Raw genomic sequence first — 25,021 nt, forward strand, 5'->3', positions numbered from 1 at the left:
GGTTGCCAGGTCCCTCCTCGCCACCAGTGGGAGGTTTTGGGAGCGGAGCCTGAGGAGGGCGGGGTTTGGGGAGGGACTCCAATGGCCAAAGCGGCCCTTTTCTCCAGGTGAACTGATCTCTATCGGCTGGAGATCAGCTGTAATAGCAGGAGATCTCCTGCTATTACTACCTGGAGGTTGGCAACCCTACCCCTGGAGCAAATGGCCTCTTAGGCAATTGGACTCTATGGCATTGAAGTCCCTCCCCTCTCCAAAGCCCGCCTTTCTCAGGCACCCCCCCCTTCAAATCTCCAGGTATTTCCCAACCTAGAGGTGGCAACCCTAAATGCCACCCACAGCCCGGTCCCCTTGCACTTTGCAAACCATGAAATTTCGTGCTATATCAGGGGTTCCTACACAGAGGCTGGGTGAAAGGATTTGGAATGAAAATCCAGCTCATTCTGCATTAGGGTTTCCATGTCCCTCTTAGACACTGGTGGGAGGTTTTGGGGGCGGTGCCAGAGGAGGGCGGAGTTTGGGGAGGGGAGGAACTTCAATGCCATAGAGTCCAGTTTCCAAAGGGGCCATTTTCTCCAGGTGGACTGATCTCTATTGGCTGGAGATCAGTTGTAATAGCAGGAGATCTCCAGCCACCACCTGGAGGTTAAAGGAAACAACAGTGTGAGGCTCATATAATTATAAGGTAAACACATATATTGTGTAATAAATACAATTTTTAAGTATTTTATGTTCAAAATGAAAACAATCCCTAGGGTATGTACAATAATTATAAGTGATAGTAAATGAAAGACATGTTTTTTCGTTGTTTACAAAGCAACATGTATTTCATTTACTATCACTTATAATTATTGTACATACCCTAGGGATTGTTTTCATTTTGAACATAAAATACTTAAAAATTTGTATTTATTACACAATGTATGTGTTTACCTTAAAATTATATGAGTCTCGAGCTGTTATTTCCTTCAGTCTACACTATTTCAGCATAGGTGTTTGTTCCCTTAAGAAACCACCTGGAGGTTGGCAACCCGAGGCTCAAAGGATTTGCAATGAAAATTCAGCTCATTCTGCATTAGGGTTGCCAAGTCCCTCTTTGCCACCAACGGGAGATTTTTGGGGTGGGGCCTGAGGAGGGTGGAGTTTGGGGAGGGGAGGGACTTCAGTGTAAGGGTTGACATCCTCCATGTACTAGCTGGAAATCTGCTATCACAACTGCTCTCCAGCCGATAGAGATTAGTTCCCCTGGAGAAAATGGCCGCTTTGGTCATTGGACTCTATGGCATTGAAGTCCCCTCCCCTTCCCAAACCCCGCCCTCCTCAGGCTCCGCCCAGAAAACCTACCACCGGTGGCGAAGAGGGACCTGGCAACCCTACTTCAATGCCATAGCGTCCAATGGCCAAAGCGGGCATTTTCTCCAGGGGAACTGATCTCTATCGGCTGGAGATCAGTTGTAATAGCAGGAGATCTCCAGCTACTACCTGGAGGTTGGCGACCCTATTCCGCATTCCAAGGTCGCTGAACTGGGAACGAGGTCTGGAGGCACGGCTGAGCCGCAGATGGGCGTTGCTAGGTTTGTGGCTTCTGCTTGTCACACCTTGAAATGTTCGATCAAGATAACCCTCTTCATGTCCCCTTTCCCTGAATCCCATATATTATCTGTGTCAGGGTGCAGGAGGAGTTCAGGTGTTGGTCATAATTTCTCTGGAACATTCAGCATTTCCTTCTGTGGTTTTGGTATCCCCTGAAACTACACCATGCGCCAGTGCAGGTCTAGGGTTTGACAATCTCTGACATGTATCAAGAAATTAGGGTTGCCACCTCCAGTAGGGTTGCCAGCCTCCTAGAGATGATTTTGTGTATGTGTGTTACAACTGTATGAATGGTTCTTTTTGTATATTTATGAAGTGCGTATTGTATTAGACACGGTAGCATATAAATATTTGTTTGCACTTACAAGTATTCTTCGCTCCTGTACTGAATTTCTTATCCTTTGATACTAGTACAGTGGTGTCTATTTTCTCCTCCTAGCCTCCAAGTGGTGGCTGGAGATCTCCCACTATTTCAGCTGATCTCCAGGCGACAGAGATCAGTTCACCTGGAGAAAATGGCCCCCTTGGCAATTGGACTCTACAGCATTGAAGCCCCTCCCCTCCTCAAACCCCACCCTCTCAGGCTCCGCCCCAAAAAACCACCTGCCGGTGGAAAAGAGGGACCTGGCAACCCTAACCTCCCAGTTGGGGAAATTCCAGGAGATTTTGGAGTGAAGCCTGGGAAGGGGAGGATGCTCACCAAGGAAGCGATGCCATGTTGACCAGGGCAACTGATCTCTGTTGTCTGGAGACCAGTTCCATCAGCGGGAAATGGAGAGGATAGGGTTGTTAGATCCAGGCTGAGAAACCCCTGGAGATTTGGGGATGGATCCTGGGGAGGGAAGGGACCTCAGCTGGGCATAATGTAGGGTTGCCAACTAGGGTTGCCAACCTCCAGGTAGTAGCTGGAGATCTGCTATTACAACTGATCTCCAGCCGACAGAGATCAGTTCACCTGGAGAAAGTGGCCCCTTTGGCATTTGGACTCTATTGCTTTGAGGTCCCTCCCCTCCCCAAACCCCGCCCTCTTCAGGCTCCACCCCAAAAACCTCCCACTGGTGGCAAAGAGGGATCTGCCAGCCTTATTGCCAACCTGCAGGTAGTAGCTGGAGATCTCCCGCTATTACAACTGCTCTCCAGCTGATAGAGATCAGTTCACCTGGAGAAAATGGCCGCTTGGGCAATTGGACTCTATGGCATTGAAGTCCCTCCCTTCCCCCAAACCAAGCCCCCCTCAGGCTCCGCCCCCAAAACCTCCAGGTATTTCTCAACCCGGAACTGGCAACCCTAGTATAATGCCATAGAGCCCATTCTCCAAAGCAGCCATTTTCTCCAGGGGAACTGATCTCTGCAGTCTGGAGAGGAGCTGTAGTTCCGGGCGATCCCCAGGTTGGCCTCCCTAAGACGAATTGTATTTCCAGGAGAACACCTGGGCCCAACTGAAGGATAACAGCCCTACAAGGGAACCGATGGACTCCCACGCTGTCCCGTTTGTACCTCTTAAATAGGTACTTGGTGTTTCTTCATGTTCCCCCCCACTCTCCCGTCAAATGTCGGACTCCTAGAAAGCCGTTTCTCGACGTTCTCTCTACAACCCACGATGTACCTCTAAGGCAGAGATTTTTTTTCATACTCAGGTTTCAGCCAAGGTGTCAGGAAGTGTTTGGGCCTGGTTAAAAAAAAAAGAAAAGGAAGAATAATATATGTGTCACTACCACTAAGCAAGTGCCAGCAATGTTAATTCCTTGTCGCCACCGCCTCCGTGTACCAGCCAGCGCTGCAGCCTGCCATGTTCTAAATGTTCCACAACTCTCCTCGGACCTCCGCTGAACTAATTTTGGCTTCGCCTGTTCGGGCGGGGCCAGAGTTTCGATGGTACGCAGGGTGGCGGGCGCGTGGTTGCATGTGCAATAGCACGGGTGGGGAGGAGACATTAAGTCCGGGATAAGGAATCCAGCTGTGGGTTTATCTGCGTGAGCGCATGAGCTGGAAGCCAATTTCCATCCGCGGTCGGAGATTGCAGTCCGTCCGGTGGTTCAGGGAGTAGGAGAAGGCTTGGCGTTGTGGTCTACGCGGCAGCTTCCGAGTGAGTGAGTAGGAGACTGGATTGGATTGGGATCTTCTGCTTAATGGATAACCATGCCCCGTGCAAGGCAGGGAGGGATTCTCCAGGTGAAAATTTTCACCTGCCAAAATTCTCCTTTCGGCTCTGAAAATTGGGGAAAGGAATCCTGCAGGGGGGGGGGAAAGGAAGGTTGGCACCTTTATTTCTTGCAGGGCTCTTGTGCCTTTAACAGCTGTATGGTGGGCAGAAATTTGACAGGTGAAGTTTGCCCTATAAATGTATTCTTGTGCTGAGGAAAGCTGCAAAGTCTGCTTTCTTCTTGCCTTGCATGCAGCTGTGAAAGGCAGAACAGAAAGGCAGAAAAGAACCCTTCAAGGCACACTTCTCTTAAGATTGCCGCACATCTTTTCTGCCTTTCACAGCGCCAAATGTTATCTGTGCTTCTGTCTCTCCAAACGTTATCTGTGCTTCTGTCTCAGGCCCACATTTTCTGTTTCTTGACCTTTGGGCTCAACATGGAACCTAGATGACCAGTAGCTCTGGAGCAAAATGCCCTGTCCATTTAAGAGAGGTTTAATGGTATTTCATTTACATCCATTCTTCACCTGCCCATTTCTACACCTAAAGTATCTAATAAAAGGAGAAGATATTTTTCTTCAGGCCTGTTAGCATCCCGAATGGAGCCCCTGCCCCGTGGCTATCTTTATTCTGTATTTTTAATTGGGGTGCCTAAGTGGCCCGTTTCTCTAGAAGGGGACGAAGGAAGAACTTTGTAGTTGCCCAGTAAAAACCTTCTCCAGCAGGCCAGGAAGCGCAGCTTGAAGTTGCTAGACAACCCCTTGTTAAAGCTTCTTCCTAAAGCACGGGCGGGGAACCTTTTTTCTGCCAAGGGCCATTTGGATATTTATAATATCATTCGCGGGCCATACAAAATTATCAACTTAAAAATTAGCCGACCAAGCCCCAAGCCGGCAGCTGCCCCAGATGACCCCCCCAGGCACGGGCAAGCAGGCAGGCATCCAACCGGTGGCGCACTCGCCCACCTGGTGGCACAGGGTGGGTCTGTTGCACCAGCCGGGCGTAGCCGTCCAGCCGCACGCCGGAGTTGCTCCTGCTCCGCATGGTCGGGGCCGGATTCTACAGCCGGCTCCTGCTACCTCCGCCTGCAGGGGTGAAATGAGGACACACTGGCTAAGAACTCCCCCCCCCCGGTGCGCATTTTGGCCCTGCCCCCTTTGACCCCTCCACTTTCGCCACTTCCGCTCCCAGCCCTCTTGTAGTACAGAGGAAATACTTTTCTCCACGGCCCGGGTGAGAAAGGGTTAACACAGCTTCTTGGGCGGTCCTAGCAGCTCCATAGCTAACGACTCTTCTGCAAGGGGGGAAAAATGTTCCTTTTCTCGGCAAAACAAACTCACATCCGCCCTGAATGGAGAGGGCCAGACCAAATGATTTCACGTGCCTTAAACACCACCCCCTAGCCTGACGTTCCCCACCCCTGTCCTAAGTAATTGCTAGGCCAGAAGGGCTAAAAACAGGTGATTGTCAGGGGAGAAAGGAAGGCAGGAAAGGGAAAACCAGTGGTGATTCTTGCCCTAGAAAGATAAGGGTTGCCAATTGTACAGAAAAATAAAATGGGGCTGGCACCCTGGCCTACTTCTCCTGCTCCTTTGACAACAGCTTGGTATGGAAGACTCACCAGATCAGCTTGGTATGGAAGACTCACCAGATGAGAGATAAACGTTGCTTGTGCCAAATGGAATAGGACTGCAGGGGCACCTTAAAGACGAACGACATTTATTCCATCATACGCTTTCATGAGTCAGAGAGCTGACTTCAGCAGATGCATGGAATGTATATTGGATGCATTTATGTTCACGACTGAGAGGCAGGGTGGGGGGTGGGGGAGAAATTACAAAGAGATGCCCGTTTAAAACAAGATTCGATCAAAAGAGCAACCCGTTCTTTCGGAGCAACCCGTTCCCTGTTGTTAGATAGGCAAAGCACAATTAACATAAAATCTAGTACTGGATGAAATAAGGTATGGAGATGATATGATAGGAAGTTGAAGGGGTATAGTTGAACTAGTTAACACCTGTAACGAGTGGGATGTGCAAGATATTAGTAGCTATAGTAAGTGAGGAATCCCATGTCCCTGTTAAAATCTGGAGAAAATATAGTCTGGAACGTTTTATTTAACTTTAATCCAGTGATTTGGCATTGGATTCTCCCTTTGAAATTTCCTTGGCAGAAAACAGTATCCTTTAGATCAGCAACAGAATGCCCAAACCGTTGGGGTAGTCCACACCCACTATTAAAAATATAAGAAGAGACCTGCTGACTCAGTAGGGTTGCCAACATCCAGGTAGTAGAAAAGGGCAAGAGTCCAGTAGCACCTTAAAGACTAACAAAAATATTTTCTGGTAGGGTATGAGCTTTCATGAGCCACAGCTCACTTCTTCAGAATAGTTCTGTTTGTTTAGCTAACATCACTGTATATATTTATTCACTGTATTTGACTACTGCACATAGAATATAGCACTCTTTGCATCGTATGATTTATGTGTTTTGTTGTCTTATGCTGCTGTGTTTATACGTTTGTAACCACCTGGAGGTTGGCAACCCTACTTTATTGTGAATGTAAAAGCTTCAACTTAATGCTTCTGATGAAGTGAGCTCTTACTCACAAAAGCGTATGCTGGAATGAATATTATTAGTCTTTAAAGCGGCACTGGATTCTGGTTTTATTTTGTGGCTACAGGCCACAAAATGTGACCCATCTGGAATTAGCATTTCTTTGTGTCATGCCTGCACATCAAATGATTTTCCAAGGTACAAGTGCGGAAGCCAGCATCAAGGGGTGGCACCCCTGATAATGGTGCCAAGAACATGAATGAAATAAAGGCTTCGCTCAGCAAGATAATAATTAGCCTTCGTGCCGATTCTAATTATGTTGCTATCTTCTACTGGAATGAATGTCATCTAATTGCCACTTTACATATTAAGTAAGAGAAAACACACATGTTTAGGTTATCAGGTTTTGTTACTGGCGTAACTGAGGCTTGGCGTGCAGACATCGGAAAGTGAGCCAGGCTGTTGAGAATGGGAGAGTAGGGGATGGGGTTGCCAACCTCCAGGTACTAGCTGGAGATCTTCTGTTATTACAACTGATCTCCAGCCGACAGAGATCAGTTCCACAGGAGAAAATGGCCGCTTTGGCAATTGGACTCTATGGCATTGAAGTCCCTCCCCTCCCCAAACCCCGCCCTCCTCAGGCTCTGTCCCAAAAACCTCCCGCCAGTGGCGAAGAGAGATCTGGCAACCCTAGTAGGGGACGGTGTTCTGGGCACACCCTGGGGTGTTCCTCAGATGGGACCCTATGTACCGTTGCAATAAAACAACATAAAATGGGGCGATCCTGAATAGCCAGAAGGTGAAAAACACAAAGAGAGAAGATGAGCTCAATTTGCGACCACAGTGGAAGATGGGTTCTTAAGAGAGGAAACCATGAAGACAGCTGATAGGAATCTTCTCTCTTCAGGGATGGTGACTCCTTACGTTCTTCTACGTAACGCCAGTGCGGTGTAGTGGTTAGAAACAGAGGAGTCTAATCTGGAGAACGGGGTTGGTTTCCCCACTCCTCCATATGAAGGGTGCTGGGTGACCTTGAGCCAGTCACGGTTCTCACAGAACTCTCTCAGCGTTGCCTACCTCACAAGGTGCCTGTGGTGGGCAGAGGGAGGAAAAAAGATTGTAAAGCCAGTTTGATTCTCCTTAAAAGGGAGAGAAAGTCAGCATATAAAAACCAACTCTTCTTCTTCTTCTTACCCCAAAAGAATTTTTGTTTACATCCTTTTTTTATAAGCTTGTCTCTCGAAAATGAAAATTGCCTCTGCTTTGTGTTGCTCAACCTCTGCATACGCAACGGCCATAGTCAGCTGCCGCTGTCTGGCACCTACACCTGTGTAATCATGTGGGTTCAAATAAACTTTCATGGCATATGCACACTGTGTACAAAACAAAGGCGCAGAGGTATGTAACTTCAGCCCTTGGAAATATGTACATTGGAACACTTTACTTTGGAGGGGAAAAGATGGCCAAGAGGGGACAAAGGTTTATAAAATTATGCATGATATGGAGAAAATGGATAGAGGGTAAAAGAAAGTACTTTTTCACACATTGTAGAATTAATTTATGATTATGAATTCCCAAACCCTGCCAAAAGATGCTGTTTTGGCCACTGGTTTATGTGGCTTTAAAAGGCAACAGGCACGTTCACTGGGCACGGATTTTCACCTTGCACCTATGTACTAAACCGAATGACGGTAGTATTTTTCCTTCCAATCTCTTCACGGAGCACTAGGAGATGTTTCGCGGAACACCAAGTTCTCCAAGGAGCACAGTTTGGGAACCCCTGCTCTAGAGCATGGCTTCTTACACTTTTTCCACTTGCGACCCCTTTTCACCCGAAGAATTTTTATGCGACCCCAGGTATATAAAATAGGTATAAAAATTGAATGTTTACTGATAATAAATCATAAAGAAATTTATTTTAAAACAATTCTTTGGTATACATATAATTTTGCCATTTACTAAAGTTGAAAGCAAATTTTTCGAGGCCCCCCACATTCAGTTATGCGACCCCACAGTTTAAGAAGCTGTGCTCTAGACCAGTATTAGACCAAAGTAACGTTGCAAAGAGGTGCTATATTATATTTACAGCGAACACTTTAACATAAACAATTCTTATATTCAGCATTGCTTATTTAAACCAAACAAAAAAACTTCAAACTTTTGGAAGCATTTTCCATATATGTTCCATTCACAGTTGTAAAAAGTTCAATTTCGTGTTGAAGAGTGCATACGTGGAACTGTATCCCGTTTGTTGCACTATCTTGTGATGCAAGGTTGGGGTCTGTCGAACAATCCAGTCCGGGGGGAATGTTTTACAGGGGTCCGGATAATTTTTGCCCTGTTTCGACCCTTTGTCTTCATCAGAACATGTCTAAGAAAGGAGGAACTCAGCATGAACGGGATACAGTTTTTTTGTTTGGTTTAAATAAGCAGTGCTGCATATAAGAATTTTTTATGTTAGAGTGTTCACTGTAATACTGCTGTCTTTATAGAGTATAACCTCCAGGTGTGGGCTGGAGATCTCCTGCTTTTACAACTGATCTCCAGCCGATAGAGATCAGTTCACCTGGAGCAAATGGCCGCTTTGGCACTTGGACTCTATGACAATGAAGTCCCTCTCCTCTCCAGACCCCACCCTCCTCAGGTTCCACCCCAAAAACCTCCCACCAGTGGCGAAGAGGGACCTGGCAACCCTAACTCTACAGTAAAATTTTGGATGGATCTCAGAGCATTGTCCCAATGTCGTGACACCTGAATTCTAGACAGGGTTGCCAGGTCCCTCTTCACCACTGGCGGGAGGTTTTTGGGGCGGAGCCTGAGGAGGGTGGGGTTTGGGGAGGGGAGGGACTTCATTGCCATAGAGTCCAATGGCCAAAGCGGCCATTTTCTCCAGGCGAACTGATCTCTATTGGCTGGAGATCAGTTGTAATAGCAGGTGATCTCCAGCTATTACCTGGAGGTTGGCAACCCTAATTCTAGAACATCACCCCTAACAGCATAACGTAACTTCTGGGTTTTTTTCCAGAAGTGACATCACATACTGTTCCAGGGATGAAAGCTGAGTCGTGCTCAAAGTAAGCTTCCAAACTGTTTGCCCCACACGTGGGATGCTTGTTGCCTTGGCTCTCTGGCCAGGCTTCCATGCACGGGTCCAGCATGTGCACAGCCAAAGAAGACCCGAGCAACTCCGGGCTCCCGAACCTCCATTGTCTTTCCCAAGTTTCCATTGCTCTGTGCAAACTGGCCCAGTGGAAAGAACTTGGGAGGCGGAAGATAAGCCGAGCAAACAGGGTGTTAAATGATGTATGCCTTTGTAAGGGGGAGAGAGGATGTTCTTCCAAATCCTGCTGGGCGAGTGGAAAGTTTGGCTGTTTGGAGAAGGAGGGGGCTGGGTGGGAGGGGCCAGGACAGCGGGAGGGGGGCTGTGGGGTCTGGTTCTGGAAAATTAGGCCCAGAATCACCTATAGCCTTTATAAAGCAAAGAGGAGTATAGGAGCCCTCTGCCAGCAGGGAACTGATCCAAAAGGGCTGGTGGAAGAGACTCACTGAAGGCACAGGTACCCAGGAAGCAAGGATGAGCTGCCCATCCACCTGTCCCCCAATCTCTGCCTCTGTCTACCCTTTCCCCCTCTGATTTCTCCCCCATTCTTACATCTTCAGGCTACTGCGTCTTATCTGTTTAATCTACTGAGTTCCTGCCTGTTTTTAATTCCTTCCAGCTAGGTTATCTTCCACAACACACGTTTGACCGTCCCTTCTAAGTTTACTTTTCTGATTGGTACCCAAACCAGCTTGGCATAGTAGAGCAGTGGTTTGGAGCGGTGGTCTCTGATCTGGAGAACCGGGTTTGATTCCCCACTCCTCCACATGAGTGGCAGAGGCTAATCTGGTGAACTGGATTCGTTTCCCCATTCCTGCACACGAAGCCAGCTGGGTGACCTTGGGCTAGTCACAGCTGTGTTAGAGCTCTCTCAGTCCCACCTACCTCACAGGGAGACTGTTGTGGAGAGGGGAAGGGAAGGTGATTGTAAGCAGGTATGAGTCTCCCTTAAGTGGAAGAGAAAGTCGGCATATAAAAACCAACTCCTCCTCCTCCTCCTCCTCCTCCTCCTCTTCTTCTTCTTCTTCCTTAGTGAGAGGATCTAGCAGGTTTATTTGAATGTTTCTTGTGACCTTCTGTGGTTGATAGGCTGTGTTGTGTGTTAGATAGGTGGGAATGTGTGTTGTGGGAGCTCTCTTTCCCCTTAGCTGTGGCACCGAAATGTTGACTTTTAAAAACAAAATTTGATTCCAAAATGAGTTTGTGGGACATGTTGTATATTAAGGGCCACCATGGCCCTGTGCTAGAGCATCTGCTTGGCATACAAAAGGTCCCACGTTCAATCCCTGGCGTCTCCAGTTAAAGGATCTGGCAATAGGTGATGTGAAAGACCCCTGCCTGAGACCCTGGAGAGCTGCTGCCGGTCTTAGTAGACAATACTGACCTTGATGGACCAGTTGTCTGATTCAGTAGAAGGCAGCTTCATGGGTACTTGTAGACGACAAATCCATTGTATGCAGGCAGCTCCATCCCAAGAAATGGAGAGTTGTCTTGATGGACCAGTCCATGTGTTCCAGAAATCTCTTTCTAGCAATGGTCATTCACTGTTTGTTTTCTCCAACAACTGACGCACAGAGGTATCCTGCCTCTAGACTTGGATGTTCCCTTCTTAACAGTTGTGGTTAATAGCTGTTGAACTAGTTTGGCTGGATTTGGCTTTTTTTCTTCTCCCAGTGAGATATCAGCAGTTGCTGAAATGCTGGGGAATGGAGCTGGGTTGCTGAAAGGGATCTACTGAACTTGAATGCTGTGGCAGCCGCCCTTTGTCCTTTGGTGGTGCTTCTCATGATACTGATTCAGAAGAAGCCAGTTTATTCCCAAGTGAAAACCAGGAGTTTCCAAGTGGGCTTTCTACATTCTTGAGGATAAACTGGCTTTCAAATTAATGAGTTTCTACAGCCCATCTTTTCAACTGTGGTTGCGACTGGATTATTATTATTTTTTTAAGAAAAACCTAGTGTATTGACAGGCAAAAAACATTATTCTCTTGGTCTTCTCTCTGTTTATCTGTAAATAAACCCTCTTTCTCATGAGTCCAGATCTCACTCCAAGAAGTGTGCTGGTCATGGATATTTCCTTAGCAATGGAGGGGCAATCGGCACATGCTTAGCGGCACGCAGTCTTGTTGATCCTTGCGACTGGAAATACATTCTGGGTTCAAGAACTGTTGAGCTCTGACTCAAATTTTAAGCTCTGTTTTCAATTCTTTCACTGTGATGCCCCTCTGTGATTTGTCTCTGTCCTCACAGGTGAGAACAATTCAAGCCAGCAATGGAAGACAACTCCCAATCATATAAGACTATATTTTCACTGGGGCGGTTCAAAATCCGAAAACTAAAAAATGGGGCTCCCAAAGAACAAGCCAAAGGGCTCCCCAAACCCCTAACACCTCCACCCAAAGTGGAGGACAATGGATCTCTTTGTGCCCCACCGGATTACGAGACCATGATGGACGCCTCCCCCCGATATGAATTCTACGCCCTTTCAGGACCGCCGGGACGTCGAAAGATTCGGCCTACGCTTGACATGCTCAGAAATGCAACACCGGTGAGATGTGTAGGAGGATTCTGGGATACATGAGGCGGTGGGCTTTCCTCTCGATGATCAGCATGAACTAAAGAAGACCTCAAGTTGGTCTTACATGATCTGTTCTTGTTCTGAGGTAGAATTAGCCGGAAGAGGAGAAGACTGAGAGGTGGTATGATAACCATCTTCAAGTACTTGAAGGGCTGTCATATAGAGGAGGGTGCCGAGTTGTTTTCTGTTACCCCAGAAGGTCAGACCAGAACCAATGGGTTGAAATTAAATCAAAAGAGTTTCCGTCCAGACGTTAGGAAGAATCTTCTAACAGTTAGAGCGGTTCCTCGGTGGAACAGGCTTCCTTGGGAGGTGGTAACCTCTCCTTCCCTGGAGGTTTTTAAGAAGAGGTTAGATGACTATCTGTCAGCAATGCTGATTCTATGACCTTGAGCAGATGATGAGAGGGCACCTTGGCCATCTTCTGGGCATGGAGTAGGGATCACTGGGGGTGTGGGAGGGAGGTCATAGTGAATTTCCTGCATTGTGCAGGGGGTTGGACTAGATGACCCTGGTGGTCCCTTCCAACTCCATGATTCTATGATTAATTGGATGGTCAGTAGCACTTCAGAGGGCAAGTGTCAGATCTCTGTTTTGAATGGTCCCCGACGAAAACAGTACCTTGCAAGGATGACAGAGAGAGGGCTGGGCCGTGATTTCTAATTTACTGATTTCTGGGAACCTTTTGAAAGGGTTATCTGGAGTGGTATAGTCCTCTCCGCCTCATCAGGATTCTACAGCTTCATCAGACTTCATGTATAACTATAACTCTAGAGCAGGGGTGTTGAACTCATTTGTTACGAGGGCCGGATATGACATAAATGTCATTTGGCCATGTGTTCAAAAGAGTTTCCATCTGGGGCCTAAAAGTTGATCAGGTAGGGGCCACATGAAGTAGGCTGGAGATCATAGAATCATAGAGTTGGAAGGGACCACCAGGGCCATCAAGTCCAACCCCCTGCACAATGCAGGAATTTCACAACTACCTCCCCCCTCCACACCCCTAGTGACCAGAAGATGGCCAAGATGCCCTCCCTCTCATCATTTGCCTAAGGTCACAGAATCAGCATTGCTGACAGATAGCCATCTAACCTCTTCTTAAAAACCTCCAGGGAAGGAGAGCTTACCACCTCCTGAGGAAGCCTGTTCCACTGAGGAACGGCTCTAACTGCTAGAAAATTATTCCTAATGTCTAGACGGAAACTTTTTTGATTTAATTTCAACCCGTTGGTTCTGGTCCGAGCTTGTCGAGCAGCAGAAAACAACTCGGCACCCTCCTCTATATGTCAGCCCTTCACGTACTTGAAGATGGTTATCATATCCCCTCTCAGTCTTCTCCTCTTCAGGCTAAACAGGTGCCCTGACCTGAATAGCCAAGGCCAGCCTGATCTTGTCAGATCTTGTAAGCTAAGTGGGGTTGGCTTTTTTTAGTACTTGGATAGGAGCCCACCAAGGAAGTCCAGGGTTGCTGTGTGGAGGTGAGTGATAGCAAACCACTTCTGAATCCCTCTTGCCTTGAAAACCCTACAGGGTCACCACGTCAGCTGTGGCCTGACAGCATTTCCCACCACCTCAGCAACGTTCCACTTGTTGGAGTTACGCCTGTTAAAAATCTGCGAGAGCTTTGGAATTTCTGTTCATAAATGGTGCCCGAAATGGGAAGGGTTGCCAGGTCCCTCTTCGCCACCGGCGGGAGGTTTTTGGGGCGGAGCCTGAGAAGGACGGGGTTTGGGGAGGGGAGGGACTTCAGTGCCATAGAGTCAAATTGCCAAAGCAGCCATTTTTTCCAGGTGAACTGATCTCTATCGGCTGGAGATCAGTTGTAATAGCGGGAGATCTCCAGCTAGTACCTGGAGGTTAGCAACCCTAGAAATGGGTCAAGCCCTGACCTGGATGGCCCAGGCTAGCCTGATCTCATCAGATCAAGGAAGCTAAAAAGGATCGGCGCAGAGGCAAGCAATGGCAAACCACCTCCAAATGCCTCTTGCCTTGAAAACTCTACCGCAGTGGTTCCCAAAGTGGGCAGTACCACCCCCTGGGGGGCAGTGGGATTACCTAGGGGGGCACTAAGAGGCATGGGGGCAGCAGGGGGCGCTAGAGGTGGGCCCCTTCAACTGTGTTGCTCACTAATTTCCAATAAATCAAGCTATGGCACCATGTTGGCAAATTTGGTAGAAACTATCAGATTCCCCCCCCCCACAGACTTTGAAGAGCTGGTACCCCTGGATCAAGTTCATCAGTTTTGTTGAATAAATTTCAACTAAAAGGTTTTAATTTTCTTTTGAATAGATGTGCGATCAATTGTTACTGTCCTGAAATTTTATTGTTATTATCTTCTTTAGTGAGTCGTGCAAACCCCCTATTTTGAATAATGCTTTTTATAGGATAGGGTAGGAGGGCGCTGGGGTTGAGTTTGTGGAACCAAGTGGGCCGTGGCCCGAAAAGTTCAGGAACCCCTGCTCTACAGGGTCACCATAAGTCGGCTGTGACTTGAAGGCACTTCTAACTGCCGCCAGGGATGTGAGTGAATAGTATAAGGTCACCCAGTGAGCTTTGGGGGAGAAGAAGTGTTCGACCTCCCTGCTCCGAAGCCCAGCGCTCGAAGCGCTGCACCGTTCCGGTTCTAAACGTAGTCGAACTTTTTTTGCAGGGCAAAGGGCAAACCTTTCATGGAAGTCCAGACTCCGGTGACCCCGACATGGAAGACGTTGAGAAGGAGGGGGGCGGTATTGACGTGGAAGCTGACAAACCAAAATCCGAACCTGTCCGGTTCGGCTGGGTGACTGGTGTCATGGTAAAGCCAATGAATGAACTATATCGGTGTGTGTGTGTCGGGGGGAATTAAAGGTAAAACAGGAAGATGGGGAGAGCATCAGTGTCCGAGTAATTGGCCTTTTATGCAGGGGCGTTTCCCCGTGGTCACCCCCGTCGACTGCTTTGGGGCATCTGTTTGATTATGCATGCCTTTGCCGCCCGTCAGAAGTTGCCTCGCTTTTCCACGTGCTGTTTTAGTAGGGCTGGCAGGACCTTCTTTGCAACTAATGGGAGGTTTTTGGGGCAGAGCCTGAGGAGGGCAGGGTTTGGGGAGGGGAGGGACTTCAATCCCATAGAGTCCAATGGCCAAAGTGGCCATTTTCTCTAGGGGAACCAATCTCTATTGGCTGGAGATCAGTTGTAATAGCAGGAGATCTCCAGCTACTTATCTTCTTATTTTCAGTTGTCCTTCAGCAAGTTACAGGAAAAAACGGGGAAAGGTTCCACTATCAGGAAAAGAAGGGGAGACAGCCATTTCCGATTCTTCATCAGTCCTTCTTCCAATCAATATATAGTTGTTTAATGTCTCCTCTCAGTTTATTAACGGAACCACCTATAGTATTATTGCATTCTTCCTCATTCCGTCATTGGGATAGTCAGCCCGGTTCCCAAAAGATAAGCATAACTTTTCACAGCAGTTTGTACAAGATCTGGACTTTTGTAACACATGGAATCTTGTTAGGATAGCTTTAGAGATGTATAGTTGTACAGATACTTACCTCGCTCTTTACATTGTGTAGCTTATTTAATACATCATTTTGCACTTTGTTATATATATTCGCTCCTGTGTTTGTTTTCTAACGTTCTGTATACACACAGAGGTGTCTTTTTTATGTAACTACCTGGAGGTTGGCAACCCTATGGGAAGGGGAGGAACGTCAATGCTATAGAGTCCATTTGCCAAAGCGGGCATTTTCTCCAGGTGAACTGATCTCTATTGGCTGGAGATCCGTTGTAACAGCAGGAGATCTCTAGCTAGTACCTGGAGGTTGGCAACCCTATGTTTTAGCCAGAATCTGGAAAATGTCGGCAAAACACACGGGGAGCGCGAGGCGACCACTGATGGGCAGAAAAGTCATACATGATCAAAAGGAAGCCCCGAAGCAGTCAGCAGATTGACCACAGGAAAATGTCCCTACATAAAAGGCCATTGACTCTGAAGAGAATCTTGTGGTTGTGCGAATGCTCCTCATTTTTGTTGTCTTCTGTTTCCAAAAGATCCGGTGCATGCTGAACATTTGGGGTGTGATCCTTTACCTGCGTTTGCCATGGATAACTGCTCAGGCTGGTATAGGTAAGAGGTTTTCACATATGGGGTTGAATTGGGGAAGACCTTCACTGTTCATGGGGTGGTTGAGTGACTTCGCCCTATACAAGACGGTTGAGTACGTGCCCTAAATAGCCAGGGCCAATCCGGACTCCCTGAAATATGTACGTCTATTCGTTTGTAATCACATTTAAGTCATGTACTTGCAACAAAAAGACAAATTGTAAAAGTACTAATCTTATAAAATTGCTAGTTGAAGTTATTGCTTTAAAGAATTTAGTAACCCCCTTCTGTTAAGTTGACTCTGACTTGCAAAGGGCAAAAAAGGGAGGGGGGCGTGGCTCAGTGGCAGAGCATCTGCTTGGCATGCAGAAAGTCCCAGGTTCAATCCCTGGCATTGCCAATTAAAGGGACCACCCAAAACAAAATTACTCCTAGTCGTGCGGAAATAGTTCAATACAAATTACAACAATAGGCTCAATATTAATCAAACAGTATAAAGTGTATTCAAAACAACAATCCACCAGACAAGGACTATACACATAAACAATGGTGCTGAACAACAAAAGTGTACTATATACAATATTTACAACAAATAGTCACCACCAGATACATCCATCAAGCTATTCAGCTTACTGAAACTAATAGTGTCCGTAGACTCAAAATAAAGCGCCCGGCTTCATCTGTTTCTTGATATTCCCTTAAAAGGGTAATGCTTTTAATTTTAATGCTAAATTTAAAGGGACCATGCAAGTAGGCTGGGTGCTGAGCTTTTGATACCCAAAAGGGGAGGGGCTAGGACGGGCTGTGGCTCAGTGGTAGAGCAGCTGCTTGGCATGCAGAAGGTCCCAGGTTCAATCCCCAGCATCTCCAGTTAAAGGGACTAGGCAAGGAGGTGATGTGAAAGACCCGTGCCTGAGACCCTGGAGAGCTAACAGCACAGTTGACATCATGGTTGGTTGAGAGGAATGCCTTTGATTCCCACAGGCTTCCTAACCTACTTCCCCATCTCCTGTTTCTCTAGGGCTGACCTGGCTGATCATTTTAATGTCAACGGTGGTGACGACCATCACTGGCCTATCCATTTCGGCCATCTCCACCAATGGCAAAGTCAAAGCAGGTAAGCGGGGAGCCGTGATGTCGACTGGACGTGGAGGAACATGTACTGTGGTTAAATACTCAAGCTACCTGGAAGGAGGTGGTGTTGGTGGGGAAGCAGACAAAGCCAAATGCCACTCCCCCTAATTCTACCTTGGTAAAAATGTAATTTTTACCTTGGCTCCATCATCAACCAAAAGGGAGACTGCAGCCAAGAAATCAGGAGGAGGCTGAGGCTGGGAAGGGCAGCCATGAAGGAGCTAGAAAAGATTCTGAAGTGTAAGGATGTGTCACTGGCCACCAAGATCAAGTTAATTCATGCCATCATATTCCCTATTACGATGTATGGGGGTGAAAGCTGGACAATGAAGAAAGCTGATAGGAAGGAAGTAGATTCCTTTGCAATGTGGGGTTGGAGGAGAGTGTTACAGGTACCCTGGACTGCCAAAAAACCAAATCAGTGGGTTATAGAACAAATCAAGCCTGAGCTCACCCTAGGAACTAGAATGACTAAACTGCGGCTATCGTATTTTGGTCACATTATGAGAAGGCAAGAGTCACTAGAAAAGACAGTCATGCTAGGAAAAGTTGAGGGCAGCAGGAAAAGAGGAAGACCCAGCAAGAGATGGATGGACTCTATAAAGGAAGGCACCTGAGCAAGGCTGTCAAAGATAGGACATTTTGGAGGACATTGATTCATAGGGTTGCCATGAGTTGGAAGCGACTTGACGGCACTTAACACACACACACACCCCTGAGGGGGGAATATGTCTGAACCAGCTCTCTTGTCTTTGGTGCAGGAGGTACTTATTTCATCATCTCGCGTAGCTTGGGCCCGGAGCTTGGTGGCTCCATCGGGCTTCTCTTCTCCTTCGCCAACGCCGTCGCTGTGGCCATGCATGTGGTGGGCTTTGCCGAAACGGTCAGGGATCTCTTGGTGGTATGTAGAATACGACCCAACCCCCTCTGCAATAGGGTTGCCAACCTCCAGGTGGGGCCTGGAGATCTCCTGGAATTACAGCTGATCTCCAGACTACAGAGATCAGCTCCCCTGGAGAGCGTGGCAGCTTTGGAGGGTGGGCTCGATGGCATTATACCCTACTGAGCTCCCTCCCCAAAGTCTGCCACCTCCGGGTTTAGGGTTGCCAACCTCCAGGATGGGTCTGGAGTTCTCCTGGAATTACAACTGATCTCCAGGCCACAGAGATCAGTTCCCCTGGAGGACGTGGCAGCTTTGGAGGGTGGACTGCATGTCATCACAACACTGCCCTCCCCAGATTTAGGGTTGCCAACCTTCAGGTGGAGTCTGGCGTTCTCCTGGAATGGCAGCGGATCTCCAAACAACAGAGATCAATTCCCCTGGAGAAAATCCCTGTTTGGGAGGGTGGACTCATGGCATTTTACTGTGCTACAGTTCCCCCGTTAAAAAAACCTCCCTTCTCAGGCTCCACCCGCAAAATCTCCAGGAATTTCCCAACCCTGAATGGGCAACCCAACACCAGGTGCCATCTCCGCATTTCCAGAAATTTCCCAGCTTGGAGTGGCAACCCTGCTCCACCCCCTCTGCCTTCTCAGAGCCACATTTGCCACTAACCCAAAGGAGTACTCGGGGACAGATATCGTTCCTTCTTAAGTAGGGGTGCCAACCTCTAGGTGCTGGATTGAGATCTCCTGGTATTACAACTAGGCTTGCCAGTTGCCCAGTGGGTGCCTGCCAAGCCACCAGGCTGCCCGCTGCCCCTCAACTGGTTGGTGGGCAAAAGAGGGGGAGGGGGAGGTGCGCAATGCGCCGATGTCCCTTCTGGGTTTATTCTAGCAATCTCAGCCAAAACTCTATGGAAATCCTTCCAGTGGAGCAGAGGGACCTGGCAACCCTAATTACAACTATTCTCCAGGGCAGTAGAGATCAATTCACCTGGAGAAAACGGCCACTTTGGAAGGCGGACTCTGTGGCATTATGCCCCACTGAAGTCTTTCCCCTCCCGCAAACCCTGGCCGCCTCAGGCTCCACCCCAAAATCTCCAGGTATTTCCCAATCCAGAGCTGCCTGGCAACCCTATTCTTAAGGGACTTCCCCTCGGGCATGCGTATCCAGCTGTTTTTTGTAGCCGCCAGGCAACGGGTGCAAGCAAATGAAATGCCCTGTAGGGGAAAGCGATGTCAAGGATCAGCCTACCTTTTAGGCCTTTCCTGGCTAACCCTTGACTTTGCCATCCACCAACAGGAGTACGACGCGGTGATGTGTGACCCAGTGAACGACATACGCATCATAGGTGTGATCACTGTCACTTTCCTGCTTGCCATTACTGTCGCTGGCATGGAATGGGAAGCGAAGGTAACTAAAGGAGAACAATGCTGAGATTAGTAGGCTGTGCAAGTCTGCTCTAAGAATGGAGTGGAGCAGTGAGGGCCAAGTTATGGGGAGCTGTTGGGCCCTGAGCCTTTTATATGGAAACACAGGGTTACAAATATTTCAAATAAGTAAAATTCTATAAATAAGTATATCCATTTTCCTTTTAAGATGGAAATGTTGAAAGCAGCTAAGAATCTGTTAAAGGGAAAGGGCAGGACCAGCTTGCTGAAGCCCTTAAGAGCTTGGAGACTCCTGGAGGGGTAGATTTGGGGAGGTGGGCTTTCCAAATTGTCATCGCCCCCCCTTGTGATTCCCCATGGGCCCCCAGCTTAGTCCATACTACTATAGATTAATTTGATTTAATTGTTATTTCCTCTGCCCAGACAATCCTGGGTATTGTATTGTAAGGGTGGAGACCTTTAGCCGAGGATGCTCAACACCCTCACCAAACTACACTTCCCAAGATTCTTTGAACATAAGAAGCTGCTTAATAATTCTGAGTCAGCCCATTAGTCCATACCTCTTAGTTAGGGTTGCCAACCTCCAGGTAGTGGCTGGAGATCACCTGCTTTTACAACTGATCTCCAGGTGACAGAGATCAGTTCCCCTGGAGGAAATGGCCACTTTGGAAGGTGGACTCTATGGCATTGAGGTCCTTCCCCTCCCCAAACACTGACTTCCTCAGGCCCCACCCCCAAAATCTCCAGGTATTTCCTAACCCAGAGCTGGCAACCCTATTCTTCGTATTACCAGTTTTGACAGGCAGAAATTCTCTAAGCTGTGCTTTGTTTTTGCTACCCAGCATCCTTTTCACTGAGGGCCAGCAGGCAAAGTGGTTAAGAGTGGCAGACTCTAATCTGGAGAACCGGGTTCGATTCCCCACTCCTCCACATGAAGCCTGCTGGGTGACCCTGGGCCAGTCGCAGTTCTCTCCGAACTCTCTCAGCCCATGCGGAGGCAGGCCATGGCAAACCACCTCCGAATGTCTCTTGCCTTGAAAACCCTATGGAGTCTCCAGAAGTCAGCTCCAGAAGTCAGCTGTGACACACCCTGAACTGTGATCTTCTTTCTCCTCAGCGTGAAGGAAACGGTGATAGTTAAAGAGATATAAAACCAATGTGATAGATACATTTATAAACGCTCATCTCAAAGAGGAGAAACAAAACCAGTGGGTTATCCGAAAGGAAAATTGGCTTCCACTTGGGCCAAGGAAAGGTTTGATGGGAACCATGGCTCTGTGGTGTGTCCCCCCCACACTTCTCAATTATGAACACATGAACACATGAAGCTGCCTTATACTGAACCAGACCCTTGATCCATCAAAGTCAGTATTGTCTACTCAGACCGGCAGCGGCTCTCCAGGGTCTCAGGCAGGGGTCTTTCACATCACCTACTTGCCTAGTCTAAGGGACTAGCAGATGCCGGGGATGAACCTGGGACCTTCTGCATGCCAAGCAGAGGCTCTACAAACTGAGCCACAGCCCCTCCCCATATCATTATCATTCCCTTCCTCTCTTACCAGGCTCAGATTGTCTTCTTCATTGTCATCATGGTATCTTTCATCAACTTCTTCGTCGGGACCTTTATGCCAACCTCAAAAGAACAGCAGTCCAAGGGGCATTTCAGCTATAAAAGTACGTTTTGTAAAATAAAAAAAAATCTACCTGGCCTGCCTGGGTTGGAGCCATGTGGCTTGTCAAGAATTAGATTTGAGCTGTGTACCCAAAGTATTCACAGCTCTCCTTTTGCTCCGTCGTGTTTTTGGATAGACTGCTTGATCTTTCTCTCCTCCCCAAAGGCGAAATCTTCTTGCAGAACATGATGCCCGACTGGCGAGGAGAGGATGGGAGTTTCTTTGGCATGTTCTCCATCTTCTTCCCTTCAGCTACTGGCATCCTGGCTGGTGCCAACATCTCCGGAGACCTCAAGGTATGTGGTTTGGGCCTCATACATCTAATAGCCTCACTGGCTCATGGGCAGTATAAGAGCTTCCAAGGAACCGGATCCAGCCCGCGGGCCTTATGTTTGACACCCCTGTACTAGGCAGATATATTGTCTGCATGGTCTCACTTTGTGGGAACTCACTGACTAGTTGGAAGGGCCAGAAGAAGGGAAAGGAGGGGCTAGGGTTGCCAAGTCCTTCACCACTGGCGGGAGATTTTTTGGATGAAGCCTGAAGAGGGTGGAGTTTGAGGAGGGGAGGGACTTCAATGCCGTAGAGTTAGGGTTGCCAGGTCCCTCTTTGCCACCAGCGAGAGGTTTTTGGGGTGGAGCCTAAGGAGAGTGGGGTTTGGAGAGGGGAGGGACTTCAATGCCATAGAGTCCAATTGCCAAAGCGGCCATTTTCTTCAGGTGAACTGATCTCTATCAGCTGGAGATCAGTTGTAATAGCAGGAGATCTCCAGCTTGTACCTGGAGGTTGGCAACCCTAGGAGGGGCCCAGATAGCAGCTGAGCTCAGCCATGCTGATGGAGCAGGCCTCTGTCTCACTTCTCCCTCTGGCTTCGCTTCTGATCCTCAGTTATTATGGGGCTCAGAGAATCTAATGATGATCCCCCCTTCTCCTTTTTCCTTGGCAGGACCCTGCAGTGGCCATCCCTCAAGGAACACTCATGGCCATCTTCTTGACCACTGTGACGTACCTGGCTATCACTGCCACCATAGGTAAAGAGTCTGCTATTGTTTCTCCATGGCCTTGTCAGATCTTCAGGCCGTAAGGAGGAGGTGGGCGGGCAGTTAGTGGAAGGAGCCATACCTCAAGGCGCAAGGAGATGGCCACGCGTCTCTGTTGCTCCCTGACCTGTCATGGCCCTGGCCGCTGCTTAGGGTTGCCAGGTCTCTCTTCGCCACCAGCGGGAGGTTTTTAGGGGTGGAGCCTGAGGAGGGCAGGGTTTGGGGAGGGGAGGGACTTCAATGCCATAGAGTCCAATGGCCAAAGGGGCCATTTTCTCCAGGGGAACTGATCTCTATCGGCTGGAGATCAGTTGTAATAGCAGGAGACCTCCATCTAGTATCTGGAGGTTAAGCAATCCAGTTAACAACCTGTGTCGTATAATAGGAAACCTAAAGATAATGAACAGCACATAGGCTCAACAATAATGTAGCAATACAAACTTGAAATAAACTTACAACTCTTTTAGTATTTCAAATTTTAAGTGGGCATTAACATTCATGCCCCATTTTTATGCAGCTCTGAACTTATAAACAATAAACAATACAACATGATACAAAACCCAAAACCTAGATACTGCTCCTAAACAGATAAGACTTATTACAGCCTGAAACAGTCTGACAAGAGCAGACTGACCTGGATGGCCCAGGCTGGCCTGATCTTGTCAGATCTCAGAAGCTAAGCAGGGTCAGCCCTGGTTGGTATTTGGATGGGAGACCACCAAGGAAGACCAGGGTCGCTGTGCAGAGGAAGGCACTGGCAAACCACCTCTGTTAGTCTCTTGCCATGAAAACCCCCAAAGTGGTCGCCATAAGTCGGCTGCGACTTGACGGCACTTTACCCACACGCACAATTACAGCGCAACCCAAAGTCCGTGGACAGCCGCCCCGTGTGTGACATCTAGGGACGTCAATGTCCTGGAGTCCAATGGCCAAAGCGGCCATTTTTCTCCAGGGGAACTGATCTCTATCAGCTGGAGATCAGTTGTAATAGCAGGAGACCTCCAGCTAGTTCCTGGAGGTTGGCAACCCTACCACTGCTAGATGGTCCAGAGGAGGGACTGGGTGGCTGCTAGTTGTATGCCAAGCTGAACGAAGATGCCAGTTGTAGTAAGTAGATTGGCTTCGCTCTCTTCCTCCCCTCCCCACAGGCGCTTGCATGATCCGTGATGCCAGCGGCAGCCTGAATGACACCATAGCCGCCACCAACATCACGGGGGAGGACTGTGTCGGTTTGGGTTGTGGCTACGGGTGGAACTTCACAGAGTGCACCTTGGATGGGACCTGCAAATACGGGCTGGCCAATGACTACCAGGTAGGAAAAGTTCGCTGCGACTTGACCTCCCAATTCCCAAGACTCTTCCTGTGGCAGTTCATGAGAGGGAGGGCATCTTGGCCGTCTTCTGGGCATTGGGGTGCGTGTGGGGGAGGTAGTTGTGAATTTCCTGTATTGTGCAGGGGGTTGGACTAGATGACTCTGGTGGTCCCTTCCAACTCTATGATTCTATGAAGTGAGGTCTTGTGGGCGTAGCTTTAATGTAGTGGCTCATTCTATGGGGGGAAAAATGGTCTCCTTCCCTCCGTCTCTTAGACGTTGCGCATGGTGTCAGCCTTTGCCCCCCTCATCACTGCCGGGATTTTCGCCGCCACCCTGTCTTCTGCTTTGGCTTGTCTCGTCTCTGCTCCTAAAGTCTTCCAGGTCAGTACAAAAGGAGATGTGAGGGGAAGGGATATGGATGCTATTCTAATAGGGTTGCCAACCTCCAGGTAATCAATGGACCAAAGGGTAGCACGAAGGCTCAAATGGAAGAGATTGTATATATTCATAAACAACATCAACTCAATACACTATATAAACAAATACTTACATCAACATTCATACAAAATGCTTATACAAATAGTGTAACCACAAATATACCAATAGGTTATCCTAAGTAACATTCAAACAATAGTAATCAAAAGGGACTGGCGTTGGACCAACGAAAGAACGTTGCAGGTCTCAATCCACGAGTAAGTAATTGCAGGTAAGGCCGAGTAAGTCCAACAGAGCTGTAGGTGAATCAAAGTCGAGCAGCCGCAGCAGAGAGAAGGAAGGAGCTGCGCAACATGAGCTTCACCAAGGAGTCGAGGCGGCGACATGGCAAACCGCCAGCCCTGACGGGAGCAGGGAGGTGCCCGGGAGGACCCGGGAAACCAAGGCAGGGAACGCTTTTTCCGGAATAAATTCCCGCGTTTTCGCTAGCAATATGGCTTCGTCAGCCTTTAGGAACAATAAGCAGACCACTGACACTTCTAATGATCATTCACACTCAGAATCTTAGAATCATTTATTCCGGTGGCGAAGAGGGACCTGGCAACCCTATCCAGGTACTAGCTGGTGATCTCCTGCTATGACAACTGATCTCCAGCCGATAGAGATGGGTCCCCCTGGAGGAAATGGCCGCTTTGGCCATTGGACTCTATGGCATTGAAGTCCCTTTCCAAACCCCGCCTTCCTCAGGCTCCACCCCAAAAACCTTCCTCCAGTGGCAAAGAGGGACCAGGCAACCGTAGTTACACCTCAGCCAGAGCATTAACAATAATAGACGTTTAACTAATAATGGTAGTAGTTATCAGTGTAGTGTTGTCGGTTAGGGTGTTGAACTACTAGTTGGGGCAACCCGGTTTTGAATGCTTACTCAGCTGTAAAGCATGCCAGGTGACCTTTGGCTACTCACTCACTTTCTCATGGCCTTATGAAGGAGAGGAGAGCTGCGTCGGTTTCCCCGGGCTCTTTGCAGTTAGGGCAGGGATGGATTAAAATGTAAGCGCCAGGTAACCGCCGCGTGTCTCTCCCTCTAGCCACATGATAAT

At 48.2% G+C, this 25,021-nt stretch overlaps 1 protein-coding gene across 1 annotated transcript in view; it reads left to right on the forward strand.

The window, feature by feature from the left end:
* Positions 1–11,660: 11,660 nt before the first annotated feature.
* LOC130489326 (solute carrier family 12 member 3-like) overlaps positions 11,661–25,021 on the forward strand; it is a 31,909-nt gene continuing 18,548 nt past the window's right edge. Inside the window, exons 1-12 of the mRNA XM_056863022.1 lie at positions 11,661–11,936; positions 12,679–12,705; positions 14,680–14,760; positions 15,999–16,074; positions 17,072–17,167; positions 17,946–18,085; positions 19,370–19,480; positions 21,021–21,132; positions 21,297–21,427; positions 22,078–22,162; positions 23,320–23,483; positions 23,760–23,867. Of these exons, the coding sequence (XP_056719000.1) occupies positions 11,661–11,936; positions 12,679–12,705; positions 14,680–14,760; positions 15,999–16,074; positions 17,072–17,167; positions 17,946–18,085; positions 19,370–19,480; positions 21,021–21,132; positions 21,297–21,427; positions 22,078–22,162; positions 23,320–23,483; positions 23,760–23,867 (1,407 nt within the window). The remainder of the gene's footprint in view (positions 11,937–12,678; positions 12,706–14,679; positions 14,761–15,998; positions 16,075–17,071; positions 17,168–17,945; positions 18,086–19,369; positions 19,481–21,020; positions 21,133–21,296; positions 21,428–22,077; positions 22,163–23,319; positions 23,484–23,759; positions 23,868–25,021) is intronic.

This window comes from Euleptes europaea, chromosome 18, assembly GCF_029931775.1.
Source record: "Euleptes europaea isolate rEulEur1 chromosome 18, rEulEur1.hap1, whole genome shotgun sequence".
NCBI lineage: Eukaryota > Metazoa > Chordata > Lepidosauria > Squamata > Sphaerodactylidae > Euleptes > Euleptes europaea.